At 38.6% G+C, this 27,335-nt stretch overlaps 1 protein-coding gene across 1 annotated transcript; it reads right to left on the reverse strand.

Annotated features, from left to right (window-relative positions):
• Positions 1-10,351: 10,351 nt before the first annotated feature.
• Positions 10,352-26,118, reverse strand: TMEM64 (transmembrane protein 64). Its single transcript, XM_039353944.1, has 3 exons — positions 24,042-26,118; positions 16,197-16,352; positions 10,352-12,958 (listed from the first exon to the last, which is right to left on the reverse strand). Exons 1-3 carry the CDS (start codon positions 24,798-24,800, stop codon positions 12,767-12,769), a joined length of 1,107 nt encoding a protein of 368 aa, XP_039209878.1. The 5' UTR covers positions 24,801-26,118; the 3' UTR covers positions 10,352-12,766.
• Between the last annotated feature and the right edge of the window lie 1,217 nt (positions 26,119-27,335).

Genomic DNA, 27,335 nt, shown 5'->3' on the forward strand with positions numbered 1-27,335 from the left:
GGGGAAACCAGCTTCCCTTAATAACCATGTTACTAATTTAACAACGGCAGTGATTCACTTAACTGTGGCAAGAAAAATAGTAAAATGGGGCAAAACTCACTTAACAAATTTCTCACTTAGCAATTGTGGTCGTAAGTTGAGGATCACCTGTACAACCGACAGCCTCAAGTAGGAAGATGTTATGACCAGTCAGCCATCCTTTTGTGGACATTTTGCATTTATAACATGATTGTGCCTTCAATAGCCAATTTCCATGTATAACTTACCACTTTCATTTAAGTACTGGAAAATATAATTGACTAATGGCAGCAATTTTATTAAATTAATATGGTAGAACAAAATCTTGAGACTATAGCAATAAAGGATACTGCCACATGAAATAAAATAAAGTCTTCATTGTTTCATTTTATATAGAAGCTCATTACGGTTGATCAGGAAAAGATATTTCACCTTAGGAATGACAATCATTCATTTTAAATATCTAGACCAAATTTGAAAGGCTCAGTTACAGCCAGATTTCATCATGTTTCAAAAGCAATGTTGAAGATTTAAATCCATATTGCAGCTAATGATGGTATAAATCAATCCTTAGAACTTACGGGACCAGTAGGATTGGTTCACCATATTCTTCCCATGTATACATTTCTTGTAACAGCTTTTCCCAGCATCAGTTACCAAAATTCTCACAGTGGCCTTGCTGGCTGGGGAATTCTGAGAGCTGAAGTCCATACTTTTAGAGGGTAGTGAAATGCTGCACATTGTCAAAATCAAATATTTTATTACAGACATAAGGCCAGATATAGTAAAACATTCAAAAGTAGAACTTTTACATACAGCTGTATACAGTATGTGTAAGAAAACAGAAAGTATAGTCAGATTTAAAACAAATAACAACATGTATAATAAAATTCCTATATTACAGTACAAATTGAATATTTTCTATTCAATAGATTAGATCAGGAATGGCTTTGTATGTATGGTCATACTTCTTCACAGCTAACACATGTGACAGCAGGAAATGCATTTACAGTTCAGTGCTTAACATTTCAAGGATTTTTGTATTGTAATCCATAAATCTAAAACTTGCTTCTAAAGGTTTTTCCATTTTTCATCTGGATCAACAATAATGGATTCAATCAGTTTACACTGGCCAGTGCCAACAAGATGTTTAAAGAAATCAACCAGAGTTAAAGTTATAATAATACCCAAAGGCAGGGGTAGGCAACCTTGGCTCTTTTATGACTCATGGACTTCAACTCCCAGAATTCCTGAGCCAGCATAGATGGCTCAGGAATTCTGGGAGTTGAAGTCCATGAGTCATAAAAGAGCCAAGATTGCCTACCCCTGCCCAAAGGGGTCAATTTATGTAGTTAACTAACTCTAGGGCAGAGGTGTCAAACTGCCGGCCCATGGGCCGATTTTATCATACTGGAGTCGTGCCCACCCCATTGCCGGCAATGGCAAAATAGTCCCGATACGTCTTGCGACGTCAGGTGACGTCACAAGTTTGACATGTCTTCTCTAGGGTATTAGATTTACCCCACCCACACCCCAACAGATGCAATTATGTATAAAGTTAATCTAACTACTTACTCAGCTGTGTGATGTGAAAGCCATAGCTCAGTCAATTGCCTGTTTTGCCCATTTTGTCCTCCCCACTCCACCCCCCAAAAATGAGCTGGAGAGAAAAAAGAACAAAAAATCCTCTCTAATCCAAGAGCTCACTGTGAAAACCTGGCAAGATATAACATACTTGCTACTGATTAAACCACACAGCCTCTTGCAAGCCTGATCAAGGGAAGAAGGCGGTTGAGTTAGTAAGACTACATCTGTCCTCACCTGACTCAAAGGCTCACAGGAGGCCAGATACTTCCTCCAGAAAATGGGCAAGAATTCGTATTTCCCAGATTATTATATTTGACCTAGTTAATGTGATTGTGTGCTGCCAAGACCAGGGAGAGTTTCGCTCTTCAAAAGGAAATCACCTCAGGGTAGAATGAAAAAAAAAATATGACAAGACAAATACGAAAAGAAAATAATTCTATGGGCATCCCTCCCTCCCTTTTAATGATCTTAAGGATAGAATCTGCTTTACATCTGTCTAGTTTTGAGGTTGCAGTGAGAGTTTACTCAGATGTCTGGTTGAACTTGTTGGGCAAGAAGTAAAATATGAAATACTGTAATGAAAATAAAATTGGGCAGCTTTAGATCTGAGCTTCTTTCATAGTCCAACAAACTTAAAGAAGAGAGGAATCTTTCCTTCTCTTCTTTCTATGAAGGATTCAATTTCTCCACCTCTGCTTATCCTCTCCAAACTCAATCTTATCAAACCAAGGAGATATATATTGTAGGAGGACAGCACACCCCTATAAAGAAATATTTTGGGATATTAAAAAGGCAGAATATGATATTTCCCCAAAGGATTTTAAAGGCAGAAAAGTAGGCCCAGTTTTTCTTAATAGCTCCAGACAGAGGCCAGGTCTGTAGAAATGCAGTTTGATAATCCCATTCAGAAGGACCCAGGCCCCATTCATGAGCAAATACTACCAGGCAAAAGCCCATTCAAGACAAAATATTTTGAAATCACTTGCAGCAAAACTAATAGCTAACAATACCAGAGTGATAGAATTAGAACCAGCAACCCCTCACCCAAGAAATCCAACACAGGAAGTATGTCATCAACCACAGCCCCAAAGAAGCAGGGCATGACCTTTAGGACCTAACCCACCACCATCAAAATAACAAAAGGACATGCTCAAAAGCTCAGATCAAAGTTCATGTCACATGAATAGGAAGAACAATTTCAAACACAAAAGCCCAAGAAGGTATAAAAACCCACCACTCCCAGCAACATATGCTCAGCTTTCCCAGAGCCACACTTCTGTCTGGCTCTGCTCTTCAATAAACTACAACCTTCTTTCTAAAGCAGTCTCCATTTTGTTTATTCCCAGCTTGGACTGGACCCTGATGAAGATTTTTCTTTCCACGATATTATGGGAACTTGTCTTTTAATGGAGCTATTTTGCTGCCTGAAGCACATGATTGACAGAGCACATGGATTGACAGAGGATTAATCAGGGCAGCCATAGGGACAGGGCCAGAGGACAAAAGTATCCAGATGATGGCTACAATTACCCAATTAAAGGCCTGCTCCTCTTTTTTAATTTTTATTTTTAATTTTGACTCATCCCTGTCTTTTCTCCTGTCAGCAATTCCATGAAAAGAACAAACTTAGCATCTACAATTCTCAGCTCTTCTGCAGATACAGCATTGTGCTTCCTGGAAATATCAGAGGCTCCTTTTGAACAGGAACACCTGCTAGGAGTTTCTCTACCATAATGATCAAATTTGGAAACGCCATGCAAGGGTAGCTAATGGGTTTCCTCCCAGATATTTTTCACTAGTCTGTTATTTTCAGATCTTCCTCACAACTCCAATCTTACCATGTCTTTTTCTTCACTTGTTTGATGTGATGAGCTTTGGTCAAAGTGTTATAATTTATTCCAACCTTTCACTAGGAGATAATCCTAACCTTTCTATTGGAAAACAATATGCTCTTCCTGCAATTTCTATTTCCCTATCTATAGCGCTAAATGTTCAGGTTTTCCTTTTCTCAAACATGATTACCAAGTATGCTCAAATCCCATTAGGTTTACCTATCACCCAGTCCTCATTTATCTGTACTTCTGTAAATCTTTCACATATTTACAACCCTCTTTTTCCCTAGTAGCTGTAATTTTGCACATGAAAGGTAACAACAGGCTTCCTGCTTTGTTTTGTGAATATTTGATTTAGAGAGATGCTCTGACTTTTTTTTCATAATCAGCCAGGAAGATAGGATAGAATCTTTTTAAAAGTCAGTTTATTAGTAATGATGGCAAGCAATTCTTTTCATGTGCCAGAGAGCTCCGAAAAATATTTTTCCTGATTCATTTACATTCTTGAAGCAGGTTGCACTCTGCTAGTTTACACCTTATTATATTTCTCGTGGGACTCCTTAACAGCAGTCAAATGACTGTTGATTGCAGATTGTTAACAACTGCAATGATACGAAGTATTTATAAGTAACACAATAACCTTTGAAGTATTTAGCAGTGCTATATGTACAAGACAATGGATAGATAATGGCTAAAATGATGGTGATATGTACAAGAAAGGGGAAAAATGCAATGAAGTTGCTTGAGCTGTGCTTTTCTCTTTCTCTTTTGTGTTAGCATTAAGAAAAAAGAACGTTTGTTATCCTAAAGACATAATTTATGAATTCTAACCATTAAACTGTGAATCTGGCATATAATGGTACATGGGAATGAATTTCTGGCACAAGGGGAAGAGATGCTTCCTAGGAATGATCAGAAAAAGTGAGAGGAACCTATAACTGCTTAATGAGCACAAAAAGAAACTTCAAAATGATTCATCCTTACTGTTAAAAGTGATGGTTGGAGATCTGTATTTTCAGATTTACAAAATTCTATTAATATGATCTTACAATAAAGCAGAATTAGCTTGTGTGGTTGTGTTTCCTGTTACTATTTATTTGGACTTTGAACTGGCTTTTAATACATTTATTCACCCAAAGTAAACTGAGACCATTTTTATCACTTTGCATTTTCATTTCTCAAACTCAGATCTAGTCTCTCAACAATTAGTAATTGCCCTGCCTGCAGGTCTCTCTCCAGCTGGCTTTCTCTAGTAACACCTCACCTGTGTCCCATTGCTTTCCTTATCTCACTTGTTTATCACTCTTGCTGACTGACTAGATCTGCAAAGTAGAGGAAAGGAAGTGAGGTGTTCAAGATCTCAACTGCAGGAAGGGAACCTGGAGGTAGAGAATTCCCATCAGTGTGTAAGTAACTCAGCCACCCCGGCTTCAAACCTAAAAGTGCTGTACTATTTCAAATTATTAAACAGAAATTTTATAGATTAGGATTTGGGACACTGAGCTTTAAGAAAATCCACTCAGTCTATGAGGACACAGGTGTGGGAATTCAAGTGCACAATGCTATTATGAGTATTATGCTAAAAACTCAAGTCATTTGAACTGGGAAAGTATAAAGTTCTCTAAACAAAAAAAATGTGGATGTACATTTAGGAATCTGATCAAGGTCCTCTTAGGGCAAGGGTGTGAAACTGCTGGCCCATGGACCAGATGCGTCATGGCAAAACCGTGCTCACCCCATTGCAATGGAAAAAAAGTCACTATACGTTGTGATACATCATGTGACGTGAGTTTGATATCCCTGTCTTAGGGAAACAAATCTTACAGAAGAAAAGTTTCTTAAATGGAAAGATGTGAACATGTGGATCTCCCAATGATCTGTACTGAGACTGATGCTTTCCAACATATTCAGAAGAAATCAGAAATTAGAATGTCATCAAGGTGGAAGCCATACAGACCTCTGAAAGATGGTGTTCCAGATGGCAAGCACTGCAACAAACAAGGAATGCTTCCTAGATCCCAATAAATGACATTGTTTAATCAATGAGATCTGGAGGGCATCCATTGTACCCAATCTTAGTGTGTTGCAGAAAGTACTGAACACAGACAATGCCTCAAATAACCAGGCCTATACCATGGAGAGCTTCATAGGCAATAACCAGCACTTGGAAGCAAAGTAGCAACCAATATAGTATATGCAGCAGTAGTGACCCATGGGCATACCACAGCATGCCTATCATTGCCAAAATTGCTGCATTAGGGATCACCTGCAGTCTCCAGAGGCACCTCACATACAACACATTTGTGAGATGCCTAGAGTAGGGCTTTTCAACCTTTTCACCTATTGTACCACTTTTAGGATATGGCAATATCCGAGTACCACCAGTCGCCTAGCAAGGTGTCAAAAACTTGTTGACCAAAAAAAAAGGAAAAAAGTGATGAAGTACAGGTAGTCCTCGACTTACAACAGACACCTGCCTGCCCACCCAGCAGTGCTCTTCCTCCTGTCCGAGGTTTTCATCATTGTGAGCATTTCTGTTGAGTATTGGCAGTGTGGGGGGGGTTTGTTTGATTTTTATTCTCCCCATCTGCTGGGTGGTTGCAGCAGAGTTTGGTCACTTCACATGACCCTGGGACACTGTGACCATCATAAATATGAATCAGTTGCAAAGCATCTGAATGTAAATCACATTGGAGATGCTGCAACATTCCAGTTGATCGGTGCTTCTTCTGGGCTCAGCAGAAGCTCCAGGATCAGCGCCGAGCTCCAGCTGGAGCCTGGCGCTGATCCTGGCGCTTCCGCTGAGCCCTGACAGCCCTGCAGCTCCAGCCATTTCTCGCTCAGGCTTGTGCGGTGCTGCCATCGTTTCAGCTCATTCCCCTCCCCTGCTACCACTTTTCTAGGATGGTCACGTACCACCTGCCAGGTGCCAATGTACCACAGGTGGTACCCATACCACTGGTTGAAAAGCCTTGGCCTAGAGCAGGAATGATTTTCTGGATTGTCTCCTGGTCTAGAGACAAGTGCAGCTGGTTCACCAGATGGTGGTGTGAATCCAGGACACCATTCAAAAGGAGAGAAGTTAACCCAGTCCAAGACTAAAGAGATATCTACAGCCAATATATTTTTTAGGGAGAAGAAGTGGGAATTGTCAAAGACCTCACATATAGAAGGTCCTGATTAGCATCAGCAATACTAAATTGCATTATTTTGAAGTATCACAATATTTTGTTCAAGAAGGATTAATTGTTTAGGAAAAACGTAATGCAGAGACCAGGAATAATTTTAGTACTTTGCGTTTGATTTGTCCTTTGTTTAATGGTTGGGCTGGGCCATTGAACACCCTGTTTTTAATGCCCTCTTGTTGAACTATGAATGTTATCTTTATAAGGCAGAGTAAATAGATTTTCTGAGGAGTTTTATCACTTCACTCTCACCCCCCTACCCGTTACCATACCAACTAACAAATATGGCTCTAACAAATGGATAATTGGATAAATACAGTCCAATCTAACTTTTCTATCATCTTCTATATCTGTTTGTATTCTATACTATACATGCCTTTTTCCCATTTCAATCAAAGAATCTAAAATGCATACAAGCTATTCATCTGGTCTATAGAACAAATATAAAATTCTGTGAAGAAGCTCATTTTGTCCTACAGTTTATTCTCAGATGAAGAACCAGAATCTACATATAGTACATATTTTTGGCTTCTGCATTACTACACATTTTTGGCTTCTGCATTACTTCTCCATTCCCCTCATGCCCCCATTGTTCCAAATTTATTGAGGAGAACATCTGAGGTTTATAAGGTAGTAACTCCACTCTACTGATAAACATCTAGATGGTTGAAAACTGCCAGCTAGGCTGAAAGAAAGGATCAAGTGAGAACCCTGCTTAGAATTGTTGCGAAGCTGCAAACAACATAAGTTTCACTTCCTTCAAGATACATGAAGCCTTATTTGGTCATCCCCAAGGGAAGGTAAGCAGTCTGGGAAGATTCTTATAACTTAGGTAGAAGACAATAAAGTAGTTTACTTTAGCTAATTACGAATGGCTCCGGTTGCTTGCACCTGACAAGATGGGCATAATTAATACAATCAAATGTATTAATACAAAAGTTGGAAGAAAAGAGTTAAGATGTCCAATTTATGAAAGCAGCAAGCTGAAGCTATAGAAAGTTTAAAAGAAACAAACTCAATATATTTATAAGTAACAGTTGAGCAATTCCTTGTTTTAGAGACACCATTATGAAAAACACATCAATGAAGCAGAGGCACATGTTCTCAAAAATTTTCCAATTATCTGCTATGTGCATTTGAAGCATTAAAACAGCAGGTGCATACAGCCTAATTTTTACCTCACACATTTCAAACCATAACTCTTACAGTACACTTTTAAAAAGCAGCTGACTAAAATTCAAATAGCATGAAATAGCTATGCCATACATTTCTTTTAAACTGGCACATTGCAGGTAGGGGAACAAATAGGTGAAAATATAGCAGGCAAAACCTATAAATATATCTATGTCCTGAAGCTACTTTGGCTTCTTTAAAAAACACAAAAGTATTTTTAGTCACGCTTAATAAAATATCTGATCTTTCTTTGAAATATAACAATCTAAATATCTAGGTCAACCCACTATACAAACAGACTTATTATCTACTAAAGAATAATATTAAATGCTTGGCTGTATTTAACTTTAATATTTGTACTAAAAATCTGCAAAGGCTCAGGTAGAGATTGCTTTACACAATGGCATTATCAACAACTACTACATTAATTTGTGTGCTTTAGATATACAAGACAGACACTTGTACATATGTGTATATATTTTCTCATTATTTGGTACTAAATTCAAACTCTAACAACACAGGTTTGGGGCTTATTTCATCAGTGCTTTTTATAGCATGATTATTACTAAACTGCATTGACAATATTTTTCCATTGACAATTGTTAAAATACAAGCTAGCAGATGATCTTATCTGAGAGGTTTTAATTACTTTTTATGTTTATTTAAATACTAGCTGATAGGCAATACATCCCCAGGTGATGTACAGAATACATTTAAATAATAAAAGAGAACATAATATAATTGTATAAAGTGTACAAGATAACAGTAGTATTTCAGCAATCAACATAAATGAAAATTAAGCCCAGGAAAGAAGAGTAAATTCTCTTGAGTTCAGTCTCAGTTGCTATACTCTTAGAGGTGCTTTCAACAGTTCAGATTAGGTATTCTAACCATCTTCTTAATGTTTTATTTAATGTCTTAATATCTTCAAATTTCGTATCTAGGCACTCTACAGCTAATGTATGTATTATGCAGGGAAAAATTAACCAAAGTATTCTAAATAAACAGATGCTATTTCAATATTTTGGGAGAAAGGCTATATGTCAGTGGTAGAATATACACTTTGCCCACAGATTCCAAGTTTGGTCAGGAAGAAATCCTTCTTTGAGGCAAATATAAAAAAAAGCCTACTTATAATCCTGAAATTGATGAACTAATAATCTAGATTGTTAAAAATGTCTTCTATATGCATCCTTATTTTATGACTAGAATGCCATAACATGGAAATAAAAAAATCATATTGTTCTTCTAATAATGGAACAAAGATTAACAAATGTGTAGAATTCAAGCTAGCTACTTTATTTTGTTCTGCCTTTTATACAGAAATCTTCCCAGATGAAACAAATAATTGAGATTCCATGGAACTTGGCCTGGGGTTAGTTCTTGCCCTTTTGTGGTTGCCTAGTGGCTTCAGACTAACTCCATGCTTCAATCCTCCTCCCCACCAGATTGGGCGTTTCCCAACAATCCTTTTTCTTGATGTCTTGGCAGTCTTTAATGCCATCAACCATATCCTTCTGGACTAGTTTTGAGAATTGGAGGTGGGCAGCACTGCTTGTGCTGGTTCTCCTCCTTCCTCTGGTGTTGGTGTTAGGTCCTGTCTTCAGCCTCTGCACTGTGAAGTTCCTTAAGAACTTGGTACTGAAACAGCTGGGTGTGTTCATACATTGCCATGAGGTGAGGCATCATCAAATGTTGATATCCAGGTTTGTACCTCTTATCCTTGGCAAAGTAAGCAGTTCTGTTGGGGTCCTGTCCTGGTGTCTCAAGGCTGTAGGGCTCTGAATAGGGAACAACTAACTTTGACTCTACCCTAACAAGATGGAGCAACTTTTGTTCTAGATGGAGTAGAATCTTGAACATGTGGAAGCTGCAGCTGGCATAGAATTTGGCACCACGGGCAATTATGTGCACTCCTCAATCAGCACACATTATACCTTTGTTCTGCAATCCGCACTGGCTACAGTATGCTTCCAGGTTCCAGCTTCCAAAATGCTTGTTGTGACCTATAAAGCTCAATATGGCATGATTCTGAGTTGAGTGATTGTCTCTCCCCATCAGCACCAGCGGGGGGAGGGGGAGTGTAATGTTGTGGATGCCATCTATGAAACTGTCATCTGGCAGGAACTAGGAAGAGACCCTTTTCTGCCATGGACCTTAGGTTAGCCCCAATCCTCCCAACTTTTAGGAAGGTTGTAAAGACATGGCTCTGCTGCTGTGTCTAGGGTCTGGCAATGGTGAAGAGCTTTTGCAATGACTAAGTCTTGTAAGGTGAACTCTGCCACTGCTTATAATTCTGTTTTTTAAATGGCATTTAGTTTTTATATGTTTATCAGTTTTTAATTAGTTTTTATTGGATTGCTTTTACCTGTTGTGAGTCGCACAGGGTCACCTGGGTAAAATGGGCAGACATATAAGTTAAGAAATAATAATTCATTTTTGAACATAAATGCCACACTGCATGCAAAAACTTTGAAAGGGTTCAATTTCAAAATCCTTGTGCAACCAAATTATCTCAATTTGAAAATGTAGTGCAACTAAAACTGCCAGAAAAAATAGCTTTGCAAAGATTCCTTTATTGTTGTTAACAAAGGAGTTCACAGAATAACAAATATTGATAAAATCTTGGGTGAAGTAACATCAAAGTTACAGTGCCTACTGATATTACTTTTCAAATGAAAGTCACAGTAATAAAGGGGTCAGCAATCATTCACTATCAAAGTGTCATAAAATAATAGCCAAACTTCCAATTTTCAAGTAACAAAAACAATGCAACTGCAGAACAACACCGAATTTCCCAAAGAAGGTCTTGCCAATAGTTCCATATTTATCACTAAATTTGAAATATTGTGATATTTTAAGCTATATGGGGATGTGGCATATTTACTTATTCAACTATTTAACAAATATGGTAGAGTCTGAGCAGAAGATTATTCTGCACAATAAATTTGAAAACAATTAGCCTCAACACAAAATAAACTTGTTGAAGTAAATGGCCAGATTTTATATTGTAGTTAAGACTTTTACAAATCACTGCACCATGACAACAGACTAGGAGGGACTGGAAGGGATATTGCAAAAGTGTAAGAGCCCAGAAATGGACTCTACTGTTCAGACAAAAATGAAAGTGAGTTCAAAGTTTTGAGTTGATTCAAACTGCTATGAAATATCTTTGTGAATTCTCATGTCAGGCATACAAATATGCCATCTATAAAGAATTATGTTATGAAGACACATGAGCAAGTTATGCTTATTCCATTTCATTCAAATCTATAGAACAAAGTGATTTTCTAAAGAGAATTCAACCTATTTTATGAAATTGTCTCTTAAAAATGTTTACAGATTCCTGAGCCTCAAGACATTTCTGCCATTTCCTAGTCAATGTTTTAAAGATGGAAAATCTATTTTATCTTAATTTTTCAAAAAAATGCAATCTCCATATCTTCATAGATACAAATTTAAAATACTGCAGAAAACTTATGTAAGAGCATTAGTTTATGATCAGAAGAAAACATATGCAGGGAGGAATTGTGTGGATTTTTAAAGCTTTTCAAAAAAGAAAAACCAAAAAGTCTTCTCTAAAAAATAAAGGCCACGTGATTAATTAGTATTATTATGTTTTTAGAAAGGTTTTATTCCACCTATTTTGCTAGTGTTACAGAGTGCAGAATGAAGCAAATCTGATGTAGTTTCCAAAAATCTTTTCACGGCTAGTTAAAAACTGTGGAAGAGCCCTTTTGTTGTTACTCACAAGGATAAACCCTGTCAAAGATTTGTATTTCACCTGCAAATTCTCCTTCACACCATTCTTTTCCACAATCTATTAAGTACTCTGTAGTTTCCCTTTTACTTTGCATATTATACAGTATAACTTAACATGTTATATAAGAGCACTTCAGTCCCACAATGTAGGATTTGAACTTATAGGAACAATGATGGCTCCAGAACATTTCAGAGGCTTACAAAAATACATTCAACTAAAGATTTATGTAAGGGTTTTTCTCTCTCTCTCAGCTCTCATATTTTTTAACAAAACAAATTAAGGAAACCAAATAGTTCCCAAAATAGCAAAAACTTTCTCCACTTTTCTTTAGTGGGTAACCCCAGAGAAGTATGGGGATGTCCTTTAACCAGTTACAAATAAGAAAATTACTCTGGATTCCAGAAGAGCTCTCTCATGAAGAAATGCTCATCTTATTCTCCCAGCTATGAAAAATGGGATTTTCCTGCACTGATTGTTCTCAATTGTGAAAAAAGGTTGTATTTTCCAGAAATACAGTGAAACCTCAATTTAGTGGATATCTATTTATTGGACTTCAGATGCAGTGAGTCTATTTCTCTCTAGATTTCCTCCCAACTAATGGACAAGAATTTTCCATCCATGATCATCTAATTGAGGCCTATAATTTTCAATAAGTATTACATCATTTGTGGCAGTATCCATTATTTGCTCAGATAATTAAATCACCAGAAATGATGTAATTAGAGATTTCATGGACATTCATGAGGAACAAAGTCCACTCTGCAAACTGCACTGTTAGATCAAGGTTTCACTGAGTTTCAAAAACACACACATTTAAGAGTTCTGCACATGAAGTTGCATATTTTACATTTTTATAAGTATTAAAGATCTACTATTTTTAGTCAGTCTTATAAATAATGCTAAGCAGAAAGAAAATTGTATCAGAGTATTCTTCAGTTTATAAAAGCAAACACCAAACAAAGTCTAAAGTGCAGACTATAAGTCATGATAATAAAGACAAAGGTGCAGCCAGATTTGCATCTATGTTTATAGTTACTACAAAAATTTAGCCAGTTTACTATATAAAAACTGCCGTGTACTTTGTACCCCAGTACATCTGCCAGCCACTCGGATTTTAAGTGTTGCTGAAAAGTCCAGCAGTCGTAAGCAACAAATTAAACGACCCAGTTTCACAAACCTAACACAATACTGCAGAAAATGAGAGGAAATCACACAATGTTGATTCCTCCTCCAGAAAATGCAAGCGTCCTCTTGTTGCAAAATGTTGAATTGTTGCTGCTGGTCTGACTGCTTTGCACCAGGGATGTCTTCATTTCGATTTCACATGCAACTATGGCTGCATTCAATTCCATTTGAGCCCGGTGGACAACATAGAACATGAGGCCTATACTTATTACAATCTGTGGATGAAGCAGATACGGTTGTTTTGGTTTAATATTTTCAGCCGCAATCATGGACATAAAAATATTTAAAGTACACCAAGAAAGTGAATTTTTAAACTGGTGTTTTACTGCAATTGAACTGTCATTTGCCCACAAATTACAAAGCAGGACTGAGAGTCAAAATACAGGTAGTCTTCAAAGTACAACAGTTCATTTAGTGACTGTTCAAAGTTACGCCACTGAAAAAAGTGAATTATGACCATTTTTCACACAACCTTTGTAACATCCCCATGGTCACGTGATCAAAATTCAGATGCTTGGCAATTGACTCATATCTATTCATATTTATGATGGCTGCAGTGTCCCAGTGTCATATGATCTCCTTTTGTCACCTTCTGATAAGCAAAGTCAATGGAGAAGCCAGATTCATTTAACCGTGTTACTAACTTAACTGCACTGACTCACTTAACAACTGTAGCAAGAAAAGTCGTAAAATGAGGCAAAACTCATTTGACATATGTCTCACTTAGCAACAGAAATTTTGGGCTCAATTGTAACAAGACAGAGTGGCTCTGAGTCTTGCCTCCCAAAGGCCAACTGGATGGTCCATCTTTAGTCCTGGGGGGGGCAAATTTACCTCCCTCAGTGCAGGCACGCAACTTGGGTGTCCTCCTGGACTCACAGCTAAATCTGGAACAACATCTATCAGCTGTGGCCAGGGGGACCTTTGCACAGGTTCGCCTAGTGCACCAGTTGCGGCCTTATTTGGACCGGAAGGCTTTACTCACAGTCACTCATGCCCTTGTCACCTCAAGACTGGATTACTGTAACGCGCTCTACATGGGGCTACCCTTGAAGGGCGTTTGGAGGCTGCAGTTGGTTCAGAACGCAGCCGCGAGAGCGATTGTGGGTGCGCCAAGGTATGCCCACGTGTCACCTATCCTCCGCGAGCTGCCCTGGCTTCCTGTGGGTCTCCGGACGCAATTCAAGGTGTTGGTTATCACCTTTAAAGCCCTTCATGGCATAGGGCCAGGTTACTTACCGGACCGCATTCTGCTGCACAGCTCCCAGAGACCGGTGAGGTCCCATAGATTGGGCCTCCTTCAGGTCCCGTCGGCCAGACAATGTCGGCTGGTGGGCCCTCGGGGAAGGGCCTTTTCTGTGGTGGCTCCAACCTGGTGGAATCAACTTCCCCCCGAGGTTCGAACTACTCCCACCCTGCCGGCCTTTAAGAAAGCCGTTAAAACTCTCCTGTTCCGGCAGGCCTGGGGCTGATGTCCCCGGGGGGGCCGGGATATGATCGGACTCGCGGTATGACTGGATTATTTTATTGTTTTACGACTGTTTTGGGATTGGGCGGCATATAAATATTTGTAAATAAATAAATAAATAAATAAATAATCGTAATTTGAGGACTACCTGTATCAATATTGAAGTCTGCTCTTGGCAACAGCTGACAAAAGGTATGCAATTAATTGTGCCTTTGATATAGATGCATGATCAACCTTTATGAACACTCTAAGAGTTGTCTAAGCTAAATAAACAAATAATTTTAATTTAGATGAAAAATAAACAAACTTTATATCCCATGTCTAGTTTAATGTAACAGAATTTACTGCTATATGTAATGTGATATAGAAAACAAGTGCTGTAAACTACTGTATAATACTGTTGGTTTGAATTTCATTTCTGCCATGGATTCTCTAGGCAATTTAGGCTTAAACAAACAAACAAACTTTCTGCATCAGGCCTAAAGAGTGATCTTGGCATTTGCACAACTCTCAAATACTAAAATATTAATGCCATTTCCAAAAGACATATTGTATCTCATTACAGGACACAAATAAAATTTGTTTCAACAGAGTAATATTATCTTTTCACAGAAGCCATAATATTGATTTAACTTGGGAAAAAAATCTTTAGAAAGATTTGCACATGTCATGCTGAACTACCTGGTGTTCCAATGTATCATTCACAATGCCAATGTACTAATCTCTCAGTACTCTGTGCCAAAAATTCAGATAGAACATCTGAATATTATATCAGATATTCAAAAGTAAATAATGTAATTTTTTCTCACTTGGCATGGGCTGAGATTATGTAATTTGTAATCTGGAGGACGCTAGCTTGGAAAGCCTAGTTAATGAATGACTATGCATTCTGCACACAAATATTTTCTGTCAATTTCAGATTTTTACCTCACTGCAAACACCCCTAGGTGTTCTCACAGGATCTCATAGAAATGACCAAAAGAAGCCAATACAGTAAGTCCTTAATGATGTTCAAATTAACAGTGGCCTACAAAAAGGTCAGTTACAATCCAAATTCAAACTTTTGACTCTCACCCTGCCCCCACAGCTACATGATTGCAATTCAGGCACTTAGCAATAGGCTCATATTTCTAGCTAGCTGCAGGGTCCCACTGTCATGTTACTCAATTTGCTATTGATTAAACTGGAATCGCACTTATAATTGAGTGACTTGACTTATGATTATAGTGAAAATAGTCATAAAATTAGGTTTGGTTATATTTGCTCCCAACATTTTATTATGTATTTCTTCTTACAGTTTTACCTCTACTTATACACGATTTGTCCAACTTCTAAAAAAATGTAAATTATTTTCATGTCTTGCCTTTTGCCATTTATGCTAACTCTAAGAAAATATTGCTTTAACAATATTGTGGCAAAATGAATAAAAGTCCTAGCATTTTAAGTTTGAGGAAAATGACAGAATTCCAACTATTATCAACTACTGTATCAAATATGATAACTTCTTTAACCGCTGAGCCATTGCATTGGTTCCAAAGCAAATACATGAATACCCAGAAGAGCTTCCTTCAATTAAAGCATTATTTAAATGCAATGGCTTCTAGAATGGGCCCAATATTTTTTATCTCCCTGAGCTTGAACATTTCAATCAAAATTTGGGAATTAGCCTTTCTGTTATGCAGGATACTCAGATGGATTGAGAAACTTCTATTCATGGAAGGAGCAATTCAATATGTTTAACAATATTTATAATGAAGGAGTAAATTCCACAAAACACTATGCGATATTAGATGAAATACTTTCAGCAAAGGTAGGCAATATACTAAATATTTTGTAGTTCAATTTCCATCAATATATTCAAGGTAAGAGATTATGGAAGTCCCAGCTCAAAATAGCAAGAGAGTACCACAGAAATGCACTGATTCATAAAAGTTAAGCTAAAATGCTATGAGAACAAATTGCTGAGTGAGGTCGAAACAATTTACCTGTAAACTAAAAATGAAATAACCACTAAAACTTTGTTCTGCAATAACATCTTCCATAGTGCGCAAGGTAGTTCCCAAATAAGAGTTTAGAAGTTGAGTTGGAAGTAATCCAATGGAAGAAGCCATCAGGTAGTTTGGTAGTGAAAGATCTGTGATCTAAACAAAAGGAATACATATAAATTATTCATTAGACAAGCAAGTCTGGTCAGTTTTTTTCACTCCTGCTGAAATGACAGCAATTTAACAACCCCACATTTCAAGAAAAATAAAAGACGGGGAAAAAGACATCTGACTATACTTAAGCACAGTTTGTCCAGCTTATGTTTATTCAGAAAGGTAAAGAACAGTTTGCCAAAGCTATATAGTAATTTCAAGCTGGAGTATATCCTGGATTTTTCATTCACATAAAAGACTTTTGTATATATCACCTCAGAAAGAAGATCATGGCAACCTACTCAGGATGGAAACTTTTCAGCTGTAGCTCTATAGAATTCTTTCCCCTACTCTGGTATATTTTTTTTGGGGGGGGGGGGAAATATAAAGCTTACATTTACATCTGTATTTTGATCTTCTGCCTCTTTCTTTAATGCTGATACCATTCTATTGTATTGTTTTTGCAACTACAACTTTGCAACCATAGACAATAACTCATTAACAAGCAGCCCAAATCCTCCATGGTTGAAATTCGTTTGGCTGAAACTATAGATCACCATTATGTTTCCTCATTTTATTTTATTTATTTATATAGCAAATTTAGAAACTGCCCAACTCACTCACAGAAAGTATGATATTTTCTTTTATCATATCCTGCTATTTGTGCAGGATCACTTTGATGTAAATCAGATACATGATTTAAATTTTCAAGAAAGAATATACTTAATTTCTTATTTCAGAATACATAACCTTTTTGCAAAAAATGTTTGGAAATGGATATTTACTTCCGTGTAGAGATAAACATAGCCTTATGCAATTTTACAGCATACTCTAGAATCTGTAAGCCAAATAGTTTTATAAAAGCCAGTTTGGTGGTTAACCTGTTGGTCTAGAAACTGGAAGACTATGAATTCTAGTCCCACTTTAGGCATGAAAACCAACTGGGTGACTTTGATCCCATCACTCTGTCTCAGCTCAACTCACCTCACTGTTGTGCTGTTGTTGTGAGGAGACAGGACGAGGAAGGAGTATTAAGTAGTTTGCTACCTTGAATTATTTATGAAAATAATACAGGTGGAATAAAAATCTAATAAATAAAATATAATACAAGACTGTCAGCTCAGACTGAAACAATCATAACAGGTAACCACAAAATGCATTAACTTCAGGGCTTGGACTAGAGCAGTGTTTCTCAAGCTTGACAATTTTAAGGCATGTGGACTTCAACTCCCAGAATTCCACAGCCAGCATTTCTGGCTGTGGATTTCTGGGAGTTGAAGTCCACATGCCTTAAAATTGTCAAGCTTGAGAAACACTGGACTAGAGCCTTATCTTAAGAAAGCACCATTCATAACTCTGGGGAGACACTGTTCCAGAAGGTAGGGGTTACAACTCTGTTGTCCTTGGTCCTCCTTCCTTGGTTCCCACTTGGTTCTTCTATTGGTATTTTATGATCACATGTTGTTTGTATCTTATGATTTATGACTGTGATTATGTTTTATGATCTACGGCTTATCATTTTGTTGTTTTTATGTACACTGTGAGTATATGCACTGGAGACAAATTCCTTATGTGTCCAATCACATTTGGCCAATAAAGAATATTCAATATGTTTAATAGAGAGGATCTGGGGCTGCACCTGCATTGCTAGAGAGTACCAAACAAACAGAAACATTTGGAGAAAGCTGGTCCCTCAATTATCCAGGATCTATGCCATGAAGAGCTTTATAAGTAATGACCAGCGTATTAAATTATATTTGAAAGTCATCTGACAACCAAGGCAGATCATGTAGCACTGGGATATGGGCATGCTACTTCTGACTACTGATATAACATACATAGCAAACATTTGTAGAGTACATTAGCAGTTCAGCCAGATTCAGTACTTCATACTGCCTCCTTGTATTGTAATGATATTCTGTAAAGGTCTGATAGAGACTTATGGAGATTACAAGATTAGAAGAAAAACTGACTTAAATGTGGGCATTTTCCGAATATTCCTGATTATCTGGATCTTTATGTTAGAAACTACAAGATGTAATAGATTATCTTACAATTTACAGTAAAATCTAATTGGTTATACATATCAAATAGGTGAATAATTAATTATAGAAGACTCTAACTGAATCCAATATACAGTATATTTTAAATGGATACATATTTACCTTTCTTTTCCAAATCTATATCAGTTTAAAATATTAGCTTGCTAATTACATTTATCATAAAAATGGAAAATTTATAAATTTATAAAAACTTGGATATAAAGTTGTTCCTAAAAATCTCTAGAACTGATTACAAATTATACTTGTGGTTGTAAAATGCAGGTATCTTAAATGATTGGGATTTAAAACTTTATTTTATTGTATTTCCTGATTCCACAATGCAGTACTGAAAGTTATTAAGTTGGTTTATATCCATATTAGATGGACAAGAGTGCAAACATAGGCTGCAATCATAAGCACATGTGAGAGTAATCCCAGCAAAAGACCCTGTGATTTGCTTCTGCATAAGCATCCACATAATCACATTCCTCACATCTACAACTTTATAGAAAAGGCTGGTAGCTATTATAAAGACAGGATGGAATTCTCCCATGTGACTAAACAGATTATGTTTTTATTTTGTTAGAATATGCATGTCCAACACTTGAGAATTAAATTAATTATGGAGTTCAGATAGTTGTAGCACATGAAAATAACTCCACTACATCTGTTGAATGAGTTGTGTGAGACACTGTTTTACATCTCCTGAATTAGAGCACCTGTGTTGATTTTACACTTCTGTGTGCAGTCAACAGTCCATAATAATCACATCTTGCTCATGGCTTACTATGATTCAAACATTGGATATTCCTGTGCTGATACTTTATTTTAAATAACAAATATAAATAATCCTTGACTTACAACCCTTTTCCGGTGAAATCACAATGGCATTGAACAAATGGTAGTTATGATCTATCCTCAAAGCACGGGCCATCCCAGCACCTCTGCATCACGTGACTGCGATCTGGGCACATGGCAACCAGCTCCCACTTATGACCACTGAAGCACCCTGCAATGACATGATTGTCATTTGCACCTTTCCTGCCAGCTTCCCAGAAAGTCAATGGGGAAATTAGCAGGGAAGGTCACAGATGTGCAGGAATGTCACCCCCTACCTAATTTTGCAGGTGCAGATTAATTCTGCTGAACGCTGACTGCCAGCAGTTCAGCAGTTCGAGTCTCACTGGCTCAAAGTTGACTCAGCCTTCCATCCTTCCGAAGTCAGTAAAATGAGGATCCAGATTGTTGGGGGCAATTTGCTGACACTGTAAACTGCTTAGAGAGGGCTGTAAAGCACTGCAAAGGATATATAAGTCTCAGTGCTATGGCTACCTGCTCACCCTCCCCCAGCCCCTCTGCACTTGCACTGCACCACTTGCTTACCCAAGCACACCTTTCCTGATCCTTGTTGTACCTCCCTTGAACAATTGTGCACTCCTTATACTCTCCCCAACCCTTACCATGACTTCCTCACCCCCTTATGCAGCCCGTTGCATCCTCATTGAGCCTTGCACCCTTACACACTTTGCACCCTCCCCAAGTCTTGCTGCGCCTAACTCACATCCTTGAACATTACTGTGGACCCTCCCTGAGCCTCACTAAGCCTCCCTCGCACTCTTACACACTGTTTCCGAGCTTCACCATGCCCCTTTCGCATTGTCCCCCACTCAGCAGGAGCCACTTACTTGCTTGCCATCCTGCTTGTGAAGCTACCTGGAACTTGCAACTTCTTGCCAGCTTCCCCATTGACTTGGTTGTAGGAAACTAGCAGGAAGTTGTCTTGTCTAGGAGGGATTCAATTAATGATGGTAAATGGGAATGCAAAAATTCTTGTCACTAAGTGATCTGGTTGCAAATTATGACCGCATCTCTTAGCAACAGATTTCCCAGGCCCAGTTGCTGTCCTAAGTTGGGGACTATCTGTAGGTTTCAACTCAGAAATGATACCGCAACAGCTTAAGTTTGAAGTTAGCCCAGTGAATGCAGGAGTACCAATTATCTGAGTAGATTTGCAAAGGTTTTATCTTTTCTGAAGATTGCTATATTTGGCCAGATTTTGATGTGGGCTTGTCTACTGCTGCCTTTTTATTTATAGGTTGACACATCTGCTTTTAATAGACCCAAAATATATAACTCTATTAGGTCAACGGCCTTGTTACCTTTGTTTTTCTACCTTTCTATCTTTCAAACTAACAAAAATAAGCAATAACAAATTTTGCAATTTCTAGTTCCATATATAAGAAATTAATAACATGCTTAAAGCAAATTCATTTCATAAATATAATCAGCTTTAGTTATACTTTTACATTTAATAAATGTAAATAATAAAACTCACATTTTACATTTAATAAATGTAAATAATAAAACTGAAGACCATACGTGAACCAGCTGTTTATCTAACACTCCTATATCTCTGCAGGAAATAATATTATTAACTATATGAAAACATGAAAACTCCTCACAACTATATTAATTCTGTACTGTTTGAAGTTTACAATTACTTTTTAAAAATATTTTTTCCAATATCCTTTAATGTAGTGCATATAACTATGATTTGAAGATGGTAAGAATTCTGCTTTTACTGTAATGCAATAGATTGCAGAATTTAAATGTTGCACCAATTGTTTTATTACAATCCTGGCATACAGATTACAGGCAATAACTCCTTTTTTATTATTCTGTAATCTATTAAATCGGGGCAACTCCATGGAGCCAAGCATTTACTGGCCCAATGCCCTTCTTGATGCCATATGGAGTTTGTAGATTTTTTTCTTTGTGCCCTACAGATTACAGACAATATTACTTCAATTATCTATTCCGTGCAATCTGGTTTAATAAAAGATTTTCAAGTCTAACATATTAGATTGCCCCTTGTTATTTTAGATACATGTTCAGAAAAACTGGAGTTGGCAATGGAGGTTTTGATGGATGTAGAAATATCCTTGATATGCCAGTTTAAATTATGGCACAATATTCTTTGATGTGCAATATTCTAATCCCTTAGCAAGGTAATTACAATTGGAATTATTTACTCACACATCAAGATATCTTGAGGTCTTGGCTTGGATGAGAGAAATTAACTGGCCCAAGGTCACCCAGCTGACTTGGTGGGAAAATACTTTCAATTACCAGAGAACCCGAACCCGAAGCCTAACCCATGGCAATATCCCTTTTTTGTAGTTTGAATTTTGTCAATTTTTAAATTTCAGTTAACTATTAAAAGATTTTTAAAATCCTAAAGATCCCAAAGAATATTGAAAAGCACCTTTGGGCCTACTATGGCTTGGGGTGACTAAGAATCTCCATAGAGAATCCTAAAGAGCTTATAGGAAAAGGAAATTAGTATTACTGAAGGATGGATATACGTAGGTCAATATTCCCACTGAGGACATTTGAGGGAGAGCACCAAATACAGTGTTTCCTGAAAGATAGATAGGTGACAATGTGCATGAGCAAGTCATTATTTCAAAGGACAGAAAGCAGGACCAGGGTGTCAAGATTAAGATGACTTCTGAGAAAGGAGGTTAAATTTATACATAATTGTTCAATTCAAGATCTGAATTAAATTTGTTTAATTTAATTTGTTTAAATCTGAATTATTACAAGGGGAATTTGAGGTTGTCTAAAAATTAAGACCAGTGGTATATTTGATTAAAACAACTTTTTACTGAAAACTTTTAGTTTCAGATACATCTCAAAATCCTGAACACCATCACTGAAATATGTTATCAGTTATCTTAAAGTACTTTGGAATGAAATATTGAAATATCCTATATTCACAAAACAATGAATAAGAGTCTTAAAGAACATTAAGCATGTTACTTATAACTTCAGGATGAGACTCATGTAACCTTTTTTTTCATTTTTATTGGATACTCGAAGAATGCATTAAAATATTTTTTTGTCTACTTTGAATTGATTATACAAAATGACCGAGGGCACATTTACACTTAGAGTATATTTTATTGTTTTGATTTTGGTTGAGTATATTTTAGTTGTTAATATGGCTTTGAGAAGAGAGTTTAAGGGATGAATATGATTTGAATCATATACCAATATTTTGAAACGTATTAGTATTGAGAGAACTACAGATTCACCGGGCTATAACACAGCAAAAAAGATTATTGTTTTGCAATAAAAATACATTATATGTATGAAATGTCACTCTCAATTACAATCTTGAACTGATGACTTACATTCACTCTCTGTTTATGAACTGGCCTTTTACTGTTGTAATGGAAAGACTGATCAATATTGTTTCATCTGCTCAAGATTTAATGCTTTCTTTATATATATGTATATTTTAAAATGTACATTATGACTTCCTTTTTCTTTCACTTTATTTTTTCTTTTTGTATCTTTTTTTCTAATTGTGAACACTAAGCCAAAAAAGAAGTAAAAATACATTTTGCATATTAATTGCCCTACAATCATGACAACATATTCCATATGTTTCTGCAGTTTCCCAAGGAAATAAAACCTTTTTAGACGTCACCATGTAACAAACAATCCAGTCTTCCTAATCAATCATAAAATGTAAAATACTTTAAGGACAAAATACAAGTACTAAATATATATTCATCCTTTGCCTTGAATGCAGCAAAATACATGGGTTATGTTACAGGCCAAAACCAACTATTCCTTTTAGAAAAATATAAAATGTACCAAATTAACCTTCACGGGTTACAGAACCAATACAAAATTGGCTTTCAGGTTTTAAGCATTATTTCTTGTAAGTAGGGGAGACAAGTTAATTCTTATGTTAAAAAAAACTACATCAGAATTGTTTTGGAAGCTTCTGGTGATGGATCAAATTTTGTCAAATTTAAAACCCATATATTGTCTTCTAAACACTGAAATAATAAGTAGGAATATAATAAACTACCAATATCTAAGTATGTACATCTCTCAGTGGTTATGAAAGGTATGCTAACAGAGTTGTAAAAATAATATTAAAAACCACAGCTTCTTGATAATGGAAGCGAGAACTGATAGCAAGAAAGCATAATTTAACCTGTTTTCTGCCAGTGTTTCCTTTTGAATAGCACAGCTTTATTTTTTTCTAAATGCAAGACTATTTAGCAGTGCCTTCTGTCACATCCAGGAAGTAAACTACTGTACACTACACAGGAAGAGATGCTATTTGGCAGACATTTGAGACAAGGAAAACACCTAAACATCCCTCTCCCCTTGTTTTGCAGTGCCAAGTTACATTCCAGGAAGCTTTCCCATTGTGGGCTATCATTACATGCATCTGCAGGAAATATCTGACCTATATTGATCTTCTTTGGACAATCGGTGCAGATTTAGGAACTCTTCCAAAACACTGCTTTTGAAAAAAATATATATTCTGATTACTCCTGGGTTCTTACTACTATCTCTACAACTGATTGATAAACCAATTATTTGCAACCTCTTTGTCCTGTAACTGGATCTGAACTGGTGGGATAGCCAATCTCACACAATCTAGCTCTTCTGAACTATAAGGTACACAACCCTGTGCAAGATGGGGCTGGTGGGATCTAATACAATACACCTGGAGAGTAGCAAGTTGCTAAGCCTTGAGGTAGAACTGGCACTGGTTTCAAGGAGCCTTTCACCTGCGGTTTGTTAAGCAAGGCACATCCAGAACTCCTTGACAGTTACTCACAGAGAAGAGTGCATTTTGAAGTCCAAAGGGTATTGGTGTAAGCCTAGCCAAGGCCACCACCTTGAGGCCGCTTCCTCCTTCCACAACACGGATGATAGCACTGAGCTTCTCACTGCCCTGGATCTTAGCCAGCACCCATCGGGCCAGGAGTTTCTTGCAGACCACGTGGGAGATGAAGGTACCGATCAGGACACCCAGAACCATGAGGCCCATGCCCAGCACGAAGCCGTAGAGATAGCCGGCGGCCACGTTGAGTAAGATGTAGCCCCAGCCGCAAGGAAAGGACACCACGATGAAGCCTACGGTGAAGAGAAGCACGCCGGCCAGACTGTCCAAGCTCTCAGCCCAGAGCATCAGGTCCCGCAGGTACTGGCGCACCAAGGCGAGCGAGGCGAAGCAGAACATCGCCAGAAAACACACGCTCAGGCAACTCTTGCACCAGCAGGTGCCCAGCAGGCATCCCGAGCAGTGCCATGTCCTGCTCTCCCCCAAGCCGTTTCCCGCTTCGGGCAGCTGGCAGAGCAAGAGCTCCGCCGACGGCTCCTGGGAAGGATGAGGCGGAGGGCAGTGATACAGCCCGTTCTGCTCCCCAAAGAGCAGCTGCTCGCTGCCGGCCCCTTTGCTTGCCCCTGCCGCCGGCTCGCCCGCGGCTCCCAAAGGCGGCAGCCAGCGGCTCAGGTCTTGCCGGGCTCCCTGAGCGAAGGCTTGCTTGGTCGCCCGCGAGAGCAGCTGCAACGCGGCGGCCCCGGAGCTCCACATAGCCGGCCAGCGTCTACGAAGAGCTGAGCGCGGCAAGGGGGAGGCGGAGTAGGAGGCGCCGCCAACGGGCGAAGGTCGAGGGAGCGCTGCGCCTTCCCCGCTTCGCCGGATGAAGACGCGGCCGCTCGCTCATCGCCGCCTCAGCCGAGGAAGGCGCCGGGACTGAGGAGGGCGCGGGCGGTTCTCTTGCACAACCAGCCGTAGCCGGTGGTCTCCTTTTACCCGGCGGTTAAGCAGCGGCGGCGGCCAAAGCCATCGCGGCCTTGCCAGAAGGGACGTCCCGCGAAGAAGCAAGAGCAACAGCTGCAGCACCCCATTTCCAAGCTTTGCCAAGGCCCCGCCGCCGGTGCGAAAGGCCGCCGCAATTCAAGCGCAGCCGCCTCAAAAAGCGCGCGGCTAGGCGGCGGCGGGCGCGAGATAGAAAAGACGCCGAGGATGCGTCGATCCTCCGCGGCCTGCTGGGGGCGGATGGGCGGCGCTGGGAGGGGGCCGGACGAGATTGCCGTCGACGTCGCCTCCTCGGCCTCCTCCTCCTCCCCGTCCTCAGGCAGCGGAGTTGTAGAAAGAGTGGGTGTCCGGTGCGTTTCCAGAAGGCAGCTGTTTTTCTCCCTCCCCCCCACGTCTCTTCACAACCAGCTCCCGTTGTGCTGTGGTGCAAAGATGAAACACTTCATAAGTCTGCGTCCACCAGGGTCTCTCTCTGCGGAGTCTGCCACGTCTTTCACCACAGACGCCTCGCAGTCATAAACAAGTCTGTTTTGGCGCGCAGGGCGTCGTGCTTACGGATGTGAACCGCCCCAACCCCTTTGGCTTTATATTCAAAAGCTCTGCTGTCCTAAGTGCAATCACGTCGATCTGTTTACACAAATGCACTTTTCACATTTATCCGCACAGCTTTTTGGCCTCCTACACGTTTGTGGTCTGGTGCGGATATCTATTCACAGCACAAACCGCAGCCTGAAGTGTACCAGGGGATTTGCCATTAGGGGCGTTATTAGCATATCAAATACCTCGTAAAGGATTTTGGTTTAAGTTGGAAAAAAATGAAGTGTGTGGTTTATAAAGACCATAATTACAAGTTCGCTTCATAATCTGTAATTTAATACAAATTAAGCAAAGCTGACGAAAGAAGGAAAATGGAAACAAGTTTGAAATCCAGCCACTTAACTGAAACCTATCACCTCGCTGGCTTTACTGATATTTTTTAACAAGGTATACCACCTAAAAAAGTGAAAACGAGGTACCATCACTTTTGCATTCTGCCAATGCCAAGAAGTTCTGAGGTCAATCATTTTTTTTAAAGAAGACAATAACTTGGACTTTCAGGATAAACTGCATACAGTACTTAGTTATGTAAGAGCTGTTTTTGATGTACCATAATGTAATGTATGATGCAAACAATGGTAATGCAATGTCTATGACAATATTAATTTTAAATAAGTGTAAGACTGTTCTTTCGTGGAATAGATCCATTTAATTTTCAGGAATTGAGCTGTGTGCAAACAAACCCTAGCTGAGAATTTTTGGGGTGCTTTTCCTTAATAGTTTGTTTCCATTAGAGCTCCAAAATTACAGAGATGCTGGAAAAAGAAGGTGTAATATTTTACTCTGATCTATTTTAAGTTTAAGTCAGTCAGTTTTAAATTTAACAAACTATTTACACCCCTTTTTTTCCTTTCCCACCTCACCCCACCCCACTTTATTACATTTTTATAGAATCAGGCCTAAGGATTGAAAGGGATCTTGAAATTACCTAGGTCAAGGGTCCCCAACCCCGTGGACCAGTACTGTTCTGCGGCATGCCAGCAACTGGTCTGCACAAACAAGGAAAGCCCCATCCACAGGATGCAGGCAGCACACAAAACCAGAAAAACTTCTCTCCACATAACCAGTCCCTGGTGCCCAAAAGGTTGGGGACCTCTGACCTAGTACAAACCCCCTGCCAGGGACAGATGTTAATTTGATTTATTTTTCCACATCTGCAGCTTTGTAGGGTGGGCTGGGCTGGGCTGGGCTAGGACAAAGTGACCTGCCTAAGGGAACCAGCTGGCTTCCATGCCCTAACCATGGAGTAGAATTCAGAGTGTCCATGTTCTCAAGCAGTATAACTGAGCCTCTATGTTCAAACACCTCTATTTTAACGTTATAGAGATTGAGAAAACATTGATCTATTTCTTTAAGTAGCTACCTTTTTGCTCCCCTTGGGTTGCCATCCTCTTTTGTTAGTTGTTCTATTTAGGTCCATTTGATCTCAATTCTTGGGGGAGAACACTGAAGCATATAGAAGTTGACAATCTCTTTCTTCTCCCCATCATGTACTATTCTCTTACCATCTATTCATAGTACTGCACCACCCCTTCCTGGTTGTTTTTTTTTTTACTAGTATGGTAGGAAATAGTTCTTTTTCTTGCTTTTCATTTCGTTTGCAGATCTAAGTTCTTTTTGCTCTTTAGTTCTTCTAATTTTTGTGCTGCAACTCCTTGGTGATTACATCCATCTTCTATTTTGTATTCATGTTCTTTTAAACTCTTAGTT

The sequence above is a fragment of the Crotalus tigris genome, unplaced genomic scaffold (assembly GCF_016545835.1).
Source record: "Crotalus tigris isolate CLP2741 ecotype Arizona unplaced genomic scaffold, ASM1654583v1 scf7180000018541.849907, whole genome shotgun sequence".
In the NCBI taxonomy this organism is placed as follows: domain Eukaryota; kingdom Metazoa; phylum Chordata; class Lepidosauria; order Squamata; family Viperidae; genus Crotalus; species Crotalus tigris.